We start from the raw sequence: 20,605 nt of genomic DNA, 5'->3' as shown, positions 1-20,605 counted from the left end.
CCAGAGGTCGAGTCAGTAATAAGAAGCAATCTGTCAATAAACCTGAAGCTGGTAGTAAACATACTTTTATCTATTGAAATTGCAATTTCATTATTTGGCAATATCAGCCCACCCAAAAATTGAGTCAGCCATTACAAGTTGGCCTCTTGGCTTAAAGCTGAGTGATGAATATGAAGGTTCACTATTCAATTCTAGCAGATCTCTATTGAGCAAGTCGGAGAAAATCCATGAAAAGTACAATACAGATGTACCCAGGCCCACTAAACCTATATCAGTACTAATATAAATTAGTTTTAAAAGTGTTTCCAATACAAGATTAAAACCAGAACTACTAAACTCTGATTCAGCTAAAGAGAAATTCATTTCATGCTTCTGAAAATACTGACATTTGTGTGTGTAAAAAGCATTAAGTCACCTTCATTTCCTTCTGGCAGAGTAACTTTGCTTCAAGCATTTCCATAAAACCAATTAATGTACCATATTATTACTTAATCCCTGAGAGCAAACATCAATCTATCTTTGTTTGCACGATTCCTATAGTGAAACCCTCCGATAACAATATAAACAACTTTTGAGATACAGAATAAAGGCAAATTTCACAACATTCCCAAGGTCATTCCAAAAGATCTGTGCATTTTGTAAATAAATAACTAATGCCTAAAGCACTCTTAATCTGCTAAAAGGCCTGAAATAATTCCTAAAATAGAAATGTGTTCTGCTGATTTCTTTTTTAGGGTAACTTAAATCCATATACGACACATGTGCTGCCAGGTCACTACAAATAGTAAGGCTATATTTCAGTCCAGCAGATTTCCTACCTAATCAACATCATGTGTTTAGTATAGCAGACTGGCTCGTCTTGGGAGTTTATTTATTTACAAATAATTTAATGACCTTGGTTACCACAACTAGACAATATTGGAAAGTCAGAAAGGCAATAGGTGTTCTAGTGGGAGTGAGGTGCAGGTTTTGGTACGTAATCAAAGTTGGCTGTAGCTATATAATGCTCCAGTGGAAATGAGGTGGATTTAGTACAAAGCCACTTTCAACTTGTTTCAATGGTTGACCCTGCAAGAATAATGCCAAAGTCTGATCAGAACTGAGGCTTGAATGCAGAATGCAGCATCAGATTTGGCATGTACAATTGAAGTTTTCATAATTCTATATCCCAATATATCTGGGACTTTTATCATTTTCAAACTGACTGCAAAATGAGTACATTTTATTTCCAATTTCTTTGGTGTCAAACAGAAAAGATTTGAACTTTAAATTTTCAGGTGTTTGTTTGTTATGGAATATTTCCATATCGTCTAGACCATTTCAACTGGTTTATTTTAAAGAAATTGTAAAGGTTGTTTGGTAAAAAAACAGATGTTTTTGTGGGAATGTAGCAAGTGGAGGCATCAGTATAATGGATGGTAATAGGTGTTCTGTTGGGAATAAGGTAAGTGTGGGTACCAGTTACAGTGGCTGGTTACAGGTGTTCTGATGGGAATGAGGTAAGTGTGGGTACCAGTTATAGTGGTTGGTTACAGGTGTTCTGATGGGAATGAGGTAAGTGTAGGTATCAGTTAAGGTGGTTGGTTACAGGTGTTCTAGTGGGAATGAGATAAGTGTGGGTACCAGTTATAGTGGTTGGTTACAGGTGTTCTGATGGGAATGAGGTAAGTGTAGGTACCAGTTATAGTGGTTGGTTTAAGGTTTTCTGTTGTGAATAAGGTAAGTGTAGGTACCAGTTATAGTGGTTGGTTTAAGCTTTTCTGTTGGGTATGAGGTAAGTGTGTGTTCTAGTAATAATGGTTAGTTTTTCGGTGTTATTTCATTGAAATATTCAACGGGAGTGTAAGATTAAGAAAATTATACAGTTGTTATGCTGTTGATGTGTAGTTCTATTTACAAGCTTCTATGCAAAGTTGATTTTCTAGTACCAGAATACTTACATAGTTAAAACATTAAATTCCATATACATAACACAGGTTATGTTTGCGGTACATTCATATAAGGGAGGTAATTCTAATATTTATCTGGTTCATCCTGATGCATTATCTCTGCGAAATTTTCAAGAGCTGGATGAGCTGGGTTTTATCTCTACTTGAGTACCACTTCCACATTTTTTGGACCATCCAGAGATGGGGAAACACATGGAAAGGGAGGTAACTTTGTCCAGTTGATGACTTAAGTTCTTGAACTCTACACTTTGAAGAGCTTTGCTCTGATTACAATTCTGATTTTCCACAGCAGGTAAAATTTATAATTTAAATGCAATAAATAAATCAATACCAGCATTTGTTTCAATTTTCAGTAGTGAACAACTTGCCATGGCAATATGATGCAGGCTTACAATTTATCTATGTGGTGCTGTTGATGGGTTGTCTAATAATCTCAATTTACACAATGGCATAAATTTTGTCTGTTTTCACAACTAATTGAAACGGTATCAAGTTATTAACACAAATTAAATAAAGCCATAGATTATCATTTAGAGGAAGACTACATGTACACCAATGCTGTAAACCATATCACTCAACACACAAAATTACTATCTTTTTATGATACTTTTTATAAATCTTGACTGTAAAATTGATTGACAATGTTTCTTTTTTATTTTACTTTCCTTAATGTTTGAATCTACTTTTCATCACAATCCAAAACTCACTGGATATAAATGCTGTTACCAAAGTAAATATTTGGCCTCTGATTGTTAACAGGTCCATTACTGCCCTTGCTCCATTGTAAATAAATATCAATGTTATATCATTTTACATACTCTATAATGATCTTGAGCTTACCCTGAAACATAACTTTATCAAAGGTATTCAAATAGTTGATTCTTGAAACAGCATGTCTGAAATTTCTTTAGAAACAAGACCATTCAGTGTATACCAAAAGTATGTTTTCAAGTTATTAGCAGTGTAAGAGATAGAGCCCTGACAACCTTTTTCCTCTTATGTAGTTCAAAGGTCACAATGTTGTAGGTCGGAGTGACCTACTTTTCATACCAACATCCTGTCTCACTATCTCAAATATGAAGTTTCCATGATTAGTAGTGTAGGAGACAGGGCCTGGACAATCTTCTTCTTTGTTGTTTTTTCGAAACTGACTTACTTTTGTTACATGACACATCGTATCACCTGGGTGAACCTACATCCCAAGTATTTGGAAATCACTAAAATCTTAACCAGGTGTAGACCTTGGTGAAATGATGCTACCAAATTATTCAAAGATTTTCACTTCCAAAAAAGGTCATGGATGATCTCTGACCTTTAACTTTGGTCAATGACCACCAAAATATAATCAGAGGTAGGCTTTGCTGGTATGATGCTATGGTGTGAAAATAAACTAAATCTGTGCATGGTTTCATGACATATCTTATACTCAACATTATCACAGAACTCGCCCTCTGATGGCATGACCGCTCGAAGTGATAACTAAATATAAAGCCCCTCCTTACCTAAGTGGGGAGTATAATAAAGTGTCAAAAGTGATGGCAATTATTGTTCCCGACAGGACAAGACATAAGCATCAAAATGAGAGAGATTGTTTCTGGGCACTTTTCAATATGATCAGTTTTGCTATTTATCTTTCTTACTTTAAAAGAATCACAAAACACTGATGTTAGAAGGGTTTTTGATTAAACATACCTGTGACTTGAAGTTGAGAAAACTGAGCTTGTCCTGCTGCTGCCGATGCTGCTTCTCCCATAATGATCTAGCACATAAGGATATCTGTAAGGCAAAGGCAAACACTGCGTCAGATACAGAATTTATACTGTAAAATGTGTTAAGGTCTTGATAACCACCAAAAAAATCCTCAAAGTGCATTACTATTCCAGCAATTCTTTCATTTAGGCATTCTTAGAGAACTGCTTCAATTCAATCAATATAAAGTAAAACATTTTTGGCTGTGCCATCACATATCCATGTATAGAGCTAGTTGTAGCCATTTCCGAATTCTTGCGACATTAATGGAACTTCCTCTTTTCTAATGGTCATTAATTGGACCTGCCTGTTACCATTGAATCACATATGCATCCCACCATCTATACTGGTACTATGGCATGTAATCCCAAACTCAGCTTCAAGTATTTGTCTCTGTATAACTGGGACTTTACATTCTTTTAGCACATACAAATGTCACTAAAATTAAGTCCATTCTAGACTTCAGGAAATTTGTACAATTATTTGAGTCTATGAAAAATAATTATAAACATAATTTGTTACCAATGTACTTTAAACAGTCAAATAAAATCATATATATTTTACAGTAACGTTCCATGATTTAACAAAATTAAATGTGAATGATCAAGTACGTGACAAATTGCAAAACAGGCCTGCATATTTTATCATTATTCAGTTGCAGTTGTCAAAGTACATAAAAATTCCTGGTTTTATTATGTGTAGAAATGATTTTCAACAGCACAGGTCTTTGTGGAAGACTGCCAGATATGTTATCACTATACAGGTATATACAATGTAACAGACTGCAGCTGGTTAAATGGTCATTGTACTTCACACACGATATGCAACATAACCTGTGACTTTTATTTTGATGTGTGGATGAACAAAATACAATTTAAAGATAAGCAAAATTTCAATTTTACTGTATCTCATATGTGACAATAATCAACAGTATGGAATAAATATTGTAGTGTATTACAATCAATATGTAACACAAGTGAAAGTTTTGATTTTTACATTTCTAGCGAGACACGTAATCACATCCTATACAACTATTTCTGACTCTGAATATTTCATTGGTCTTGTGATAGGTACAGTAAAAATTGTTTCATTTTTTCACCAAGTGAATTTCATATCACTTGCAAATGCAAAATAATGGTTGCATTTTATAAATTCTGCCATGAATTTAATTTTGGGCTCAGATAATTATATTGAAATTGATATAACACATGTACATATTCAAACTTAGGGTGAACTTTTCACAGAAAATAAACAGAAAATGACATTGTGGGTAAGGAAAAGTGTTCACACAAATATGCTATCTACTGAATAACAACGAGGCTAATATGTAGATTAGATCTGACATGTAAACCCCCTAGGTAGGTTTAGTGCTAAGTCCTCCTATAGCAGGAAGCTTGTTTGTTGAAAGATTGTCCCTATCTTTACCAGTCCAACTCCAACTCAACACCTGGATATCAATTGTCAATGTCCTGTTTTTTATATTTATGAAAATATTCAGTGTCAAATACAACATTGACTAACTAAGCACAACAACTTGCTGGTTAATATTCAGGTATACGCATGCATCTGCAGCGTTGAATTCCTGCATTCCCAATTTTGTACATGTGTGTTGTTAAAATTTTCTGATGAAGTAACCAAACATTATGTAAGGACAAATATTAAGCATCGATGCCCCTATTGACCCCTAATTTTATCATTTTGCTGCACAAAAAATTTATAATTTGTTAGGTTGGAATTTTTCAACATGACCCAAAAAAGAACTGTACACTGGCCATGGTGCATATACTCAAGTCTTAATTAATTTGATATTATCTATGCCTGACATGAACCAACAATCCAGTTAACCAATAAAATTATTAATGTGTAATTCATATAATGATACATTTAGTACACCTACTGATATATGTGGGTAACATCCAGTACTGATCAATATGCATATACTGGTGTATTGGATTAATATACAACATAATGTGCCAATGCAGTATGTGAATTAATATTGCCTTTCATTTATACAAGAAAGGTCTGGTCAAAAGTAGAACCACTGTCAGACTGTCCCCATCTCCCTCTCTTAAATATGAATTATAAATGAAATTGAGCTTCGTAATTTTGGTTTCTTGGATGGATGTCTGATTGTAGTATCAAACTAAGGGGAGACAAAAACTTAGGGACTGGTAGCCAGTCTCAGTAGACAGAGTAGAGTATGCTGTAACTCATCAGCTTATTAGTCGGATTTGAATTCGGGGGCAACAACACGAGTATATCAAGAATCACCTAAAAATGTTAATTTCACTGCAGAAGAATAGGTCAAAGATTCTGTGACTGATTCCAGTACTTTTTTTATGGAGAAACTTTTGAAAGTGTACTTAGCTGTGTGAAGGAAATGTATACTTCAGGACATTCTGGCCTACATGGTCACAGTAGAGAGATTTATGTAAGACAGATGTGTAATGTGTATGTTTTTATTTCAATTTTGTATTAGACATAATACAATGATACTTTTGAAAGTGTACTTAGCTGTGTGAAGGAAATGTATCTTCACAGGTACATGGTCACAGTAGAGAGGTTTATGTAAGACAGATGTGTAATGTGTATGTTTTTATTTCAATTTTGTATTAGACATAATACAATGATATATCAGCATGGAGGTGATCACAGGTAAATACTGTATTGTGATCACTTTACCTAGACTACTTCCAGGACACATATACCCAGTCACAAAACAAAGAGTTCAAACCACATTTCAATGCTATTTTGAGATGTCGATCAAGTGTATATAGTATCCATGGTTATATGAAATAATTTTCCTTTCTTGAAATCAATATCGCTGACCGATATATAAATCCATGTAAAATGATTACTTTTTATTGATCTAATGTTCTAACTATTATTAAGTATTGCTTGTTTTTATACGACCTTAACATCATCTCATGTCAAGGTCACAAGGGTATCTCTAGGTTTTGCCAAGGAAAAAAAAGGTTAATGGGAAAGGAAGAGAAAATAACGATACGGTACTAATTATATCTGGAAGCTTGGATGACATTCAAGCAAATGTATACACAATGTGTGTACATAAAACTATATCTAATATCCGATACAAAATTTAATACACAACATATTGAGCAACATGAATCCGGAGTGGTTTTCCTTGAAAACTTAAGATGCTTTCAGGATTGTCCGTCTAGTGGCATGCTACCTGCCAGTGTGTACAACATTTGACTCATTACGTATAGTTAATATGTCAAAATTAGATTTTTTTTATCTACTGAATTAGGTTTACTTTTATACCTTCCAGCAGATTTCATAGTTAAACTTCAATTGTGTATAGATCAATGCATTTGTATTGTAAATGAAAGTGAAATAATAACTACTTAATTTGTTGATTTCTAATAAATTACTGACTTAAATTTTCACATTCCTTGTTTTCATTAACCTTCAAAGCATCCTTTTAGTTTTTCTATTATTCCAGATTAAAAAATCACAAGACATAACACAATTCATTTCAAGCAATGCAAATCACCTTTGCGAATCAACAAGTGATGTGCAATAATGACGGCAGAAAATAGGCAAATGTATCATGTTAAGCTTGATCAAAATCCCCAAAGGAATATGAATCTGCCAGATTGCATACAAACAATTTCTAAAATCAGTGACATGTCCTTGAGTATGAAATTAGAACATTCCCAGATGTCTAGTTACATATATATAACGCTGAAATAATTAAAAAGTATCTGTTGTAAAGTGGTAAATAAATCTAGTAAAGGACAGCAGACCAGGAACAACTATGTACCTATTCTAAGACAGGATCTCAGTATTGAGACTGCATATGTGGTAACAGTGATTTTATACAAAAGCTGATGAGAACATATACAGATCCCAAACTTCCTGACTATAAGTTTCTTTTTGTATTGATTGAGTCTGGTCATCCCTGTGATCTTCCACATGCTCAGGTGGTCAGACTACATAATGTATCTTGATATTTGACAGAATCATGCACAAGTCTATCTTCATAACCCACTGTTACTATCAATATCATTTAGTAGCTTACAGCCATCAATATCAATGTATGATATTCAAATATATATATCCTGTATATATACATAAATATATTGTCTGTAAGGGTAGATGAATACCAAAACAGCTTTATGAGCAAAAGGAAAGGAAAAATCTTCACAAAGAGAAGTATGTGTAGTAACACCAGAACACGGAACTGGATATCCAGTCAGTGGTTAGTACCTCTTGACTGTGTGATATGGTAGGCATTTCAACTATCTGATAACTGCCATCAAGTGTCCTGCACTGCAAAAGCCACTCTCCACTGTTAAAATCTCTGTATCAACGACTCATCTTGATGACAGTATGCATTCACACGTCCTGAACTCATAGAATTTTTATGGGATAAAAGAATTTCAGGAAATAATGTAATTTTATATTGTGGGATCCACTGTTTTAAACAAAAAAAGTTGACGTTAAAATAACTCATTAACATAAATGGTAGACTGATCTCTGCACCTTCTTTCTTTTTCATGTATATTGTAACAGTCAAGAAAATATTACGTATCACAACAATGTGAATATTTTCATATCACTTGACTGAAAATTAAACAAAGACATGACACAAATGCTCGTTTTACTCCTTGGTTACTCTATCTGTCAAAACATATGAGTGAGACTTGTACAATAAAGCATCATGTGTATAAGAACTATGTGAATAACAGGTAAGTTAACTTTGACTGTATGTATCTAACACTTGCTGACATTTTTAGGTGGAAACCTATATGAAATTGATTACTAGTCTGATGTGTCTTAGTGTGTTGTACAAATTGCCTGTTAGATGGATCAGCATAAGGGTACAGTATACAGTACAATATTTTTGTCATCCTACAATGGAATTCAACACCGAAGGCCTGTTTATCCGGTTACAGATCGGTTAGTCCGAGCTGGTTATCTGGTTGGCAACAACATGAAGTTAATTAGGATACACTGGACCCTCAGCCACGATAATCCAGAAACCTTCATTCCCAGCCAAACTCAACGGACTACAAGATATCTTGTTTAAGTAGTTAAGTCAACTGGCCAATTTCTCTTTGGGTCCTAAAGTCAGTATGATGGGGGTGGTTGTTTTCATAAAGTCTACATAGTTGCTACTGTGAATATAAGTATTAATAAATGTCTTTCATTGTCACATTTTATTTTATTTTTTTAAAGAAAATTGTAAATGTATTAAATTTCCGAAGTGAATGTTGTTGTTATTCATTAGAGTCCAATACTGATGACGATTCATTGAATGTCTGTTTGATATAACAGTAATGTTTTATATCTTATAACCAATGCTTTCTGAATATGATATACACTGCATACAGTGAATACATGTATTTTCACACAATTGGGATAATTTTCCGATGAATAAGACAATTTTTTGTTGTCAGGATCTATTTCATTTTCAGAATCAAGTGATTTGGTTCAATTTATTGCAGGATGAGCACTTGCTATAAGATGAGCACAATACCCTATATGTGCTGGGAAGGCTCGTTATTGGAAAGCAATAAAATCCAGTAATTCAAAATCTGAAAATATATATTCTTCTGTCAATTCATTTTCATAGGCTTAATGATATCACAGAAATCTGTGCCTTCTTTTTCTAAGTTTTATTGAGAGATGATAGCCTAATTGTCATCAATCAAAATTTATTTCAGATTCAGATAAAATATTTATCACATCTTTTCTCTTATTGTCTCTCGCTAACAATAGACGTTTAATGTTTAAATATCTTGGTTACTATAAATGATCAAAATTCTACAAAATATTTGTATGGAACAACAATCCCTTTTCTCGTCATACAGAACATGCCATGTTTAATATTGGATAATTCAGATATAATTATCAAACATTTGAACATTTTTTAGAATGAATCAAGACTTTCACTTTTCAAAGGACATATTCGATTGGTCAATAAATAATATCAACCAATGAAGTATTTCTTTTGAAAAGTAAAACCGACCTGTTTAGATTTTGGTAATGCCAACAATGATGGTTTTTCATTTCATCTGAATAAAGTACTACATGAAAAGAAGTCGCTTTACTGAGATTATTCTTAAACTGCATACTTGACTTACAATCTAAGATAAATACATTTATATGTAACTGAAAATTGTCACCTGAAAGTGAATCAAATATGTGTTGACGGCATTTTCAGATGATACCTGCCTTATTTGACTTGAATTTTAGGGAACAAACATTTAGCTTCATCACAGAAAATGTTGGTCACATTTCGCATTCAGTGAGCGAAAAGCTAGAAAATAAAGTCTTGTATTTGAAGTTATGTTTTACTTTTTGATACCAAAGATGTAATAATGGTATTTGGCTGAATAATGGCGACTTTTTTGAAACTGCTGAATTTTGAACAAAAAAAAAAAAAAAAAGATCTTGGTCATCATATCAGAACGTCAGAGCTTTTATCTTTCTTTTAGACATTTCAGTGCTTATGGGAATAATAAAGCTAACTATAATGTTTTGTCTTCAAATGATGTTTCTAAGAAACATGTCATTTTCATACATCAGAAAATTTACTTCTGGGTTTAGACATTCAAAAAAATGTGTCAACTGTTGGTGTTACACTCCAGTTATTATCACATTTTCTCTTAAAAATGACATCTGATATTAATTGATTTTCACAATTAAAAGTCCACTCCATTCTGAAATATAGTAATTTTGGAACTGGAATTTAAATTTTCAAACTGATGAGCTCAATTAACATTACAGAAATCTGTTCCTGTATACATACAGATGTCCTCATTTTGAGTTAATAAATGTTCAAGCATTGTAAAAATATCACTTTCACTTCCTTTATCTGATTAATATGTCGTGCAATTCAGCTTCATTTTTCACTTCTTTGCATGAAAATGAAAGCTCACCTGAGAAAGTGTAAAATGATCTACCAAGCCGATCCTATTAACTACATCACAAACAACATGTAATTGTGTTTAGTAAGATATTTACTGCCCTGTAAAGATGGTTTCTGTATCATGTCATGTTAATTGTTTTCATTAAATAATTTTATGTGCAAGTCAGTGGTCATGAGCTATCCCATCTCATTTATTCACCTGGTAAATTGTGTGATGTGCAGTAATAAATTAGCTGTGATTTCTCGCAAATCTGTTATTTTTTCATGAACTGAACTATATATTTACATTACAAAGACCAGAAAACCGATACCGACAATTGGGAACGTATAACTATATTGGAAATCAATTTGAATTACCTGAAAAATTCAGGTTACTTCATGTAAAGTTGTAAAAAATAATAATATTCATTTGCAATAACAAAAATACAAAGCAATGCTAAGCCATAAACATTATTATCACATACAAATCAACAGTTGATAACATTCACAAGCTAATCTTGGTTTATGATGATATGTCACGCTTCCCTTTACAAAGGTCACAACTGATACTGCAATTCTACCATTCAGATTATGTATAGTGATGGTATGCCCTACCTTACACAATACCTTTCTATCAAGAGTTATCTCCCTTAAAATTTCAATTGCGCTTCTGTACATTGTACTGCTTCGATTTCTTCCCTATGACATTGGTGTTGACTGTAGCACCTTAATCTTGAATTGAACAACAAAGGCCAACAAAACATCATTAATGTTGTCAGCAACACCAAAATTGTTCTTAAAAAATATTTGTAACCAATTGTAATACAATATATTGTAGATGACTGTGATACACTGGACAAAAGGACCCAACCATTATTCAGAAGAAGCTTATGTTGGAAGCCTTCAATACCTACATAGGAAATATTCTTAGATGTTGAAAACGGATGATGGTCATTTCCTTTTTACAAACTAGTACTTGATTTTTTACTTGATTTTGTTCCTTTACCTGAATGCTACTGAATATCACTACCCTGAACATGTTGTATTCATGAGAAACAAGTCATCAATATCCATGCTGTGTAGGCCATGGATGCTGCACCAATACAGTTCCTCACAAATATATAGAACTCCAACTAATTAAAAATTAATAAATGCATATCGTCCGATAATATAATGGAGATAAAATCTAAAAATCTTTGTTTGCTAGCTACGGTCCAAATAAACATTGTAACTTGATTTATCATCAATATAAACAGCATACATTGTTTAAACAGCAGAGCTACTCTGTTGTCTGAATTAGGAAATACAATCAGATCACAATCCTAAAGGGACACTGTCATTATCCACTTTACTTACAGGCAGGCAAACAAGCTGTCTAAAAATTGCTTTAGACCAATATCCTCCAACAGTAAACTTGTTATATATATACAGTAGAATAATGATAATGTGACATTCATGAATATGAAATCAATCTGCAAAAGAAGAATAAAAGAATTTGTTACATATATCCTCTTGGACCCTTCCCCTTTTTCCTCAGTGGCTCAGACCCACCATTCTGGTCAAACAGGGACGGAATCCTGCATTCCACTAGAAGATCGATTTTAAAGCCCTTTTAGCCCCAAGGGGTAGAGACTTGTCATTTATATAAAATGGATTCCCCTTCACCCAAGGATGCTTCAGATCAGAATCCCGACATTCCTTCAGAAGGAAAAAGATTTTGAAAAATTTGCTCTATTTCCCCCTATAAATGGCCATGCCAGTGCCTCTTGGGTAAGAAGACCAACTGTTTACACAAACTGATTTCCATACAGCTAGTTATAATGATTAGTGAAACGAAAGTGATATGGAATTGTGACATTTAGGCTAATGGGTACTATCCCTCCAAACACAGATGGCCAAGATCTATCATCTTAAAAAATTGATTCCCCTCACTAAAGAATGCTTCAGACCAAATTTGGCCAGAATCTTGACTTTTATTCAGAAGAAGATGATTTAAAGGAATTTGCTCCATCTCTCCCCATTGGGCTTTGCCCTTCCCACCGAAGAGGGCATAATATCAAACTGATTCCCCTTACTCAAGAATGCTTCATTTGTGTGTATTAAGGTAAGGGTCATCAACCACGATAACATATACAGGTCATGATCAATTTCTGTAAGATACAAATGCATGCATACATAATTGAAATGGAAGAGAATGACACTACTTATTTACAGTAGCCATTTACGTATGATGTAGGTCATACACACATTTTTGACTCAAAGACAAGGACAATGAAGAGATAATTGGTATCCAGGATGAAACCTAGTACTAGACACCTTCTCCACTGAATTTCAACATCACGAATCAATCACAGGATCACGGATACTCTCGTCTCCCTTGGCTCCTCGTGACCAACAGAGAGCAGAGAAAGAAATCCTTATATATACAATGAAATGTATCAGAAATCAATTCTGAACATTTCAAACAGAGCGGTGAAGAATTACAACTCACCACCCTGGTTATTATTTACCTGAAGTATAAAGTAACTCAGGATTGTATCCACTATAGCTATGGTACAAATTCTTATCATAATTAATACAGCTCTGTGTTAGGATCCAAGAATGATTAGCTATAACTACACATAGCTAGTATAAAGTGTCCTGATACATATACTTGACCAAATCATTTTCATTACAACACAAGGTTCTAATACAATCAAACTTTAATGTCATCATGTTGCCTCTCTTTCTCTTTTGGCATCTATTCATCAATGTCTTTAAAAAGGATCAATGTAATGCATATTAAGTGTTTTAGTTCCTTGTTTAAATTGACTTTTCAAAGGTCTTCGAAACCACATCAACATTACAGTATACTTAATATCAGGGTTGGGCTCACATCACATAAAATCACTTCCTGTAAAACACATCAACTGCAGTGAGGTTGAAAATTGTTTTCATTAAACTCTCTTTTTTTTCATGCAATTTCTACATTATTAAATGTGAGAGAATTATCTGAGGTTGCATGGTAAACGTCCCAACAGATCCACAATCCAGTCTAGTAATCTTCCTTAGAAATTTGAAAAGACAATATCCAAAGCACCTTATATTAGGCCATAATGAAACAATATTGATTAAAGAACATTTGGATCAATATTCCAATTTTCATTCAATTCTACATCCGTCCTTTCATTAATCCATAATCAAGATTTCAAATAATTTTGAAAATCAAATAACCATTGCTTCATTGTTTCTTTTTTCTCTTTACACATCCAATGATGTATCTTATCAGCAATATATATTACCAACCCTACTGGCAAAACTAAATCTGTGATCAGACTTAACAGGAACTTGTCTTATCTCTTTCTTACTGATAATGATCTTGTCTTCCAGATGCTGTTACTTGACTGGTTTTAAAGCCTTGTGTCCTTGAACATTAAATGTAGAAAACATAAAACAGGTTGCAATAATCAACGTATGTGTGAAACCATTACAGATTTTTGCTTGGCCAATTAATATTTCCTGCTCTAGCATTATAATGAAATTGCCCCTTTGGATAAAAAGCAAGGAAACCCTATATATACAATTTGAGAATGATCAATCCAGTACTTCTCAAAAAATAGCAAAAACAAAAATTGTTTATGGAGGGATGGACAGACGGAGGATGCAGATCGATTTGAATAGCCCACCATCTGATGATGAGTGGGCTAAAAAAGGGTTTCTATATATGTAAGCTTGAAAACTGATGTTTCGCTTACAATGTACATTATGATGTTCTGCCTGACAGTCCTGGTTAAACACGAAACCTTAATTCCCATTGTATATATATATATGGAACAATAACATCACAAATGCATTTTAATGTTGCATTGCTTTACCTGGAATGTATTGTCCCAAGTACCGATATGCATGTCACTAGTCTTGATAGAATATTACTCTGGTAATTATCTGTTAAATCTAATCACCACAAAGTTATCTTATTTCACGGCAGGTGACGGTAAGATAAAATCAAAACGATTTTGTTACTTTCAAAAGACACCTAGGTTTCATAAGTCAGCAATGAAAAATGCTCTTTTCATGCAGTGACTATAGCATAACATTTAGCACACCTTTTTTCTCAAAGTTGACATTTACCACTTAAACAGCCTTGTGTTCATCATTCTATGAACAGACATAGTTATTTTGAGGCAGTGGGTTTCTTTTTAAAACAGACCACCTCTGGGAAGATCTGATACATGCTGTAGAGATCAGTGCAGTTGGGGTAAATTTAAGTGTCGTGCTGAAGGACTCAACAAAGCCACCACAGTAAAGTCCATGACATCATTTATAAGAAACACAAACCGTCCTGGATTGAGAATGAACAATTGAACCACACATCTGATCTCTATCTGATCAGTAAGTAACAGAGTACAGAGCACTACTGATTGAAATATTGTGAGCCTTGATGTTGAAATTGTCTCTACAAGAACTGTGAACTATATACAGTATGTTACCTACAATGATTTTAGTCTTAATTTGGATAAAGAAACACTTCCTGGTTTGTGTGCATGTGACCTTATGACACTCCATAGACCGACAACCATATAAAACCTGGCTCGGCTACACTGACAAAAGTGTTCACCTTCAGATCCAAGTCTGATCTTTTTCAAAAACGTTTCTATGGAGACAGTTCGGTCACAAAATAATCATAAAATGATGACTTTAATCACAAAAAGTTGATCCAAGATTTAAAGACTAAGCCTTAGAAATCAATTTATCTCTGTCCCAGTGATGTCTGCTATAATACACTATAAATACAAGGTGTTATCAGTGATGTCAAAACCTATTAACTTCACATGAACAATTACAACCTGCCTTTGCTACAAACAATCACAATGTAGACAATTACAACAAGAATTATGTCACTGGGGGCAGGTTACAGTTGGTAACTTGTTTAAATTATGTTAAAAATATCTGTAACTGTTTCAGACATTTCTTGTGCAAGTATGAAAATCTGTCCATTTAATTTGACATGTTAAGTAAATTATCAAGTTTGTTGTGAAAAGTTTTATTTCATAAAATTGTCCATTAACATTATACCTATTGATTAATGAACAATTTTATGAAATAAAACTTTTCATAACAAACTTGATAATTGAAAAAATGCATGCCCCATTCCTTAAAGTCACACATACATATTCTCTTATAGTTCTCAATTATCTTCATCATGTTTATTATGGCGGTTTTTGACAGAATATTACCAACAGTATCAATTTATTATAATATTCTTGTGCTCTATATCAATGTAATAAAAATGGTCAATACCAGCCTTGTGACTATGTGTATCATTACATTTTGAACCCTGAGTGACAATTTACACCATCGATTTATCCAGCTTGTGACACTCATGTATCTACAAGTTATATATATTAGACAAGTACATAGGATTGACATAGTTCACAAAAACAGCATCATCACAGCTTGTACATACATTTTCTCATCTGAGACAAGTACAGGTCTTTCAAAATCCGAGTACTGGTGTACCAGATATAAAAATACAGGTAGCAAGCCACATGTGTGTTCTTACACACGTCACAACAGGTGTAAATAAATCCTGTTATCACAGCCATGCACAATTCTCCATACAGGAAGAAAATGACAATGTGATACATCAAAATCATTTGATATTTGTTGTGAAATCGAAGAAGATATTTAGCTGGTTTTGTATACCGTATCTAGCAAGATCAATCAATTATCACTTTTATTATAATCAGTCAGACATCTGTTGTTATTATTGTATGTGAAGTTTTCCCAACCATGCATGGCAAGGCTGCATGCAGCATTAATGAGGCAACGATCTTCATGCATGGCTTGCATTGCTATTTCATCAATCATGTTTGTATTTGTGTTTAGAGTAATATTAGGTGCCATTCCTAATAATATCAAGGCGTAGTTCTGAAAACATTAAATTTAACATAATATTGGTAGGGATTTCAACCTTTTTATCATTAAACAACCCCAGGTGAATTTTTTGAGAATTAAGAATCAGAAGAGACACTCAAAAAATTATGCTAGCATATATATTGATAGAATTTTTGTCACTTCCTGTCAAGCAGCTGTGAGATTGAGATACAAATGCAGACAGTAATCATACATTGTAATAGTTAAATGGGATGTTTCAGGATTTCTCAATGAGAAAAATGGATATATTGATCATTATGAGAGAAAGTACAAACTAAAATTTAATTATTCTAATGACGTTCATGTATCCATCATCAATAATGTATTACATTACCAGTATGAATTGCCTGACAGTTAATCAATGACTTTACAAGAAACTTATTATCTATCGTGTATTGATAGAATAGCAATCTTGAGCAACATTTCAAGACTTAACTATTCTTATGTATAACTTGTTGACAGACCTGAGGAAAATCAATGAAGTATGAACCACACTTTACAGTTCAACATTAATTAATAACTGTATTTATGGAGAAAACAAACCTTCTGTCCAAATCTATAGCCACTAGGAACCAAATATTTATAATTACAAGACTCTGAGCTACATGCCTCTTTTCTGATAAACCAACTCGTCATCTCAACCATTGATAAAATTGCTGTTACAAATTTTGAGAGAATACATCTATCTCATATCTATGTTTACAACATATCAATACCCACCAAATATTTTATGTTCATCCATTTCAACTATTTATACAATAAAGGAATGGCTAAACTTCTATCATTTTCAAGTCAGCTATAATATATATGTAATGTGAATGGGCTATAAAATCAGCTGTATATACCTGCTAACAAAAAAGTATAATTCAAACTGCTGATAAATATCATACAGATTTCACAGGTCATTGGGCACACACCACATATACACATTAATCTATTTATAGCTGCTCTTTCCCTCACTAACAATAGTGTCATGCCTTGTTTTCTTTTCAGTCATGAAGTAGAACTGTCTATGTAATTATAAATCTGTGCATGCCACTGAATTCTTTTCATTAAACAGATCATGTATAAGAACTAGATTGTAGGCATACTGTATATGCAAGATAAGAATAGAACACTTAACACTCTTCATGACTGAGAGTAATTGTGCAATATATTATTATACAAGGCAAAAAAGTGGACCCATTCACATCCTGTTTTTTTCCTTATGATCAATTTGGATATTACCAGGTAAGATGGATCTGCATCGCTAACACTTTCCCAAGCATATTAGCAGATTCGAATGAAAAGTTTTAAAGCTAGCATCCTAACATGCTTAAACTGGACAAACCACAACTTCATAATTGAAGAAATAACACACTTGGCATCTGTTGCCTTGAAACTGGTCATATCATTACTCTGAAACTTCTTGGTTCTTGAAAGGAACTTAAAGAAGATTTTAAATTATTTGACAATTATAACTTCTGATCTGTATGCAAGTTTTCGTTTCAGCAGATTTGAAAATTTCCATCTCATGCATCATGCTACTGGTTAAATATCATGACCCTCGGCCTTTCGGGTTACCCAGAAGAAGTTGTTTGGTGATTTTAACATACTTAGACCTGTCAACCTTCGAAATGAGTCAATGGCATCTATTTTAACAAACTTGGATTACCTTCACCCTTACGTAAATACAGCATTTGTTTTCCTCACAAGAAGTAATTTCCAGAAAAATTATCCATCAAGTTTGTTGAGGAATTGTTATGTGCTACAAAACAAATTTGACATATATGGGCAATAACTCTCAAACTAATGTCAAACAACATCAATGGTTAACAGTTCTGGTACACACTAATATCACAAAGTTAACAACTGGGTTTTTACTGATGCAATGTCATGAAAACATGGTCTGTATGTATGTATATGTACACTTGATAATATAGAAACTCCCTTAGCTTATAAGGAATATCAACATTCCTTAAAGAAGAATTACATTTAAATGAATTGTAATTAATGTGAGTTAAGGGTGACTGTCCAGCCAAGGGTCAAAGATAACTCTCTTTCATTCATTTAACTGGGTCAAGTTTATCTAACCAATGTTGCAACATACACATAATATAATCAGTTTAAGTGACATTTTTAACTTCACATGTACAGTCTTATTTATCACAATATAAACATTTTTAGCATTGAAAAGATGTACAATGCAACCTATAACTTACATTAAAAAAAAAACAAGTTACTGATTAAAGAACCCTCAACATATAAGCTATAAAAGGAATATATAATACTGTAAAACCTATTTCCATTCCATCTTATTGGTAACAGTTCCCTTGATCCCTTCTGCTGGTCCAATCATTCTCTAAATAATATACACACTTGCTTGACTACTTTCTACACCTTAAAAAAACATGATCAAATCAGGTTATTTATAAAGTCAAACACAGTACAAACATTCTACATAATGAACCTAGACTTTTCTTATATATACATGAATGTTACTCAATACCAAATGTAGGTCAAGCACATATGAGACAATTAATTAATTTTGCTGCAGATGACAAGTGATGCTACATTCATGTGTTAGGTGTATGGGAGATAAGATGGTTCTCTGGATGTATGTGTTCGGATGGGATTGCATAACCCCTAATGTCAAAATGAATGTATGTGGGCCTGTGGGATGATGGTCATACATACTGATTGTGATTCCTGATGCACTGCATATCTGGGGTTAATAAGCGACATATAATTTAAATATACATTTCCATATCTGATGATCAGTGGTATTTATTGAATTTGAGGACTAAAAAGACATGTTGAGAAAATTTTCAATGAGAAACATAACATCTGGGAGTGCAGGTCACTATAGGGTGTAAAAATATATGCGTACGAATATCATTTAGAATTGGCATGAATCACACTTGCATTTCTGCGTGAATGGGGACACTTGGGAGGGTAGAGTTATGGTGGTGGATTCCCTGATATAGAACATGTTTGAGGATCATCATGGATGAACATGATATTGTACATATGAGAGAAACAGGTGACATAAGTGTGGGTTGGTGGGTGATCCTTGATGATATGTGTACCTGGAGTGATTATGGGTGATCTCTGGTGTGTATGAGAATGGGATGATGATGTTTAATTTTCTGATGTATGTAAGGTGGTGATGGATGATCCCTTGAAGTCTGAGTAATGTGGTAAGGGTTAGATAATATACTAAAATCTCTAATACAGATCTGACATAATCAACAGGCATTACAATTTCATTGATCTGACAACTTAATGCTATCCAACACAGCAACTGGCTTGTCAATTAAATCAAATTCCTTTAACCAGAATCTATTCAGTATTCTTTGTAAGAGTTTTTTTTAGTGGTGAGTCCTGAACACCATTTTCTTATGAATCCAGTTACAAAAACATTTAGTGGTGTCTCCAAATATAAGCAAGTCCCACAGGAAAGGCAAGTGTCCCAAAAATCACTACTATTACTACCAACTACCAGAAACATTACATTAATCTTAAAACGACTTTAAGCTCAGGTTGGTTCAAACAGAAATGACATCCTGGTGTCTTATTTGCTGTTAACATCATGCTCAACAAAAAGGTCACAAGACCCTCGTCTGTCAGACAACCCAGGCACTTTTAATGAGGTCTAGAAAGGTATGACACTCAACCGCCAGGAGACCAATCGATTAAATCATAGAAATCATGTCCAGTTAATTGTCATTATCCTTTCTGGTCAAATAATACGTTTCCAAACGCAATGAGATTCCGACATCGGTTTCATGTTCGGGAATCTTACGAGCAGGCGAGAATTGATTTTTTTGCTCGCAGCTTCTAGGAATTCGCGTACCAAAATGGAAGATCCGTACAAAAAACGATCAAACATAACGTATATACAAAAGACATATTAAGTGTGTATTCACTTAGGGTGTTAATTTTACAAAAGACTTACTCATTCAGTCGTGACCAGACTTAGAAAACGCAGAAAAATTCGGGTTGTGCCACCATATTATCCACCATAAACTAAATGATCACGTGATCTTTGACGTAACATCTACACAAACATTGCTGGTAAAGGGAACGGTTTTCTTGTTGTTAAATATCTTTCCACGTTGTATACACATCA

At 33.6% G+C, this 20,605-nt stretch overlaps 1 protein-coding gene across 4 annotated transcripts in view; it reads right to left on the bottom strand.

Moving 5' to 3' along the window:
* The window catches only part of LOC132549490 (E3 ubiquitin-protein ligase Su(dx)-like), a 46,583-nt gene extending 26,095 nt beyond the window's left edge, over nucleotides 1–20,488 (bottom strand). For all 4 annotated transcript variants that reach the window (XM_060213429.1, XM_060213430.1, XM_060213432.1 and 1 more), the window contains exons 1-2: nucleotides 20,432–20,488; nucleotides 3,642–3,725 (exon numbers count right to left, since the gene is read on the bottom strand). In XM_060213429.1, the coding sequence (XP_060069412.1) occupies nucleotides 3,642–3,702 (61 nt within the window). In that variant the 5' untranslated portion in view covers nucleotides 3,703–3,725; nucleotides 20,432–20,488. The remainder of the gene's footprint in view (nucleotides 1–3,641; nucleotides 3,726–20,431) is intronic.
* Between the last annotated feature and the right edge of the window lie 117 nt (nucleotides 20,489–20,605).

This window comes from Ylistrum balloti, unplaced genomic scaffold, assembly GCF_031769215.1.
Source record: "Ylistrum balloti isolate Yb309-2 unplaced genomic scaffold, AGI_CSIRO_Ybal_v1 Utg370058, whole genome shotgun sequence".
Classification (NCBI taxonomy): Eukaryota; Metazoa; Mollusca; class Bivalvia; order Pectinida; family Pectinidae; genus Ylistrum; species Ylistrum balloti.
Note: the sequence above shows the minus strand (reverse complement) of the source record. Positions and strands in the feature narration are given on the sequence as shown.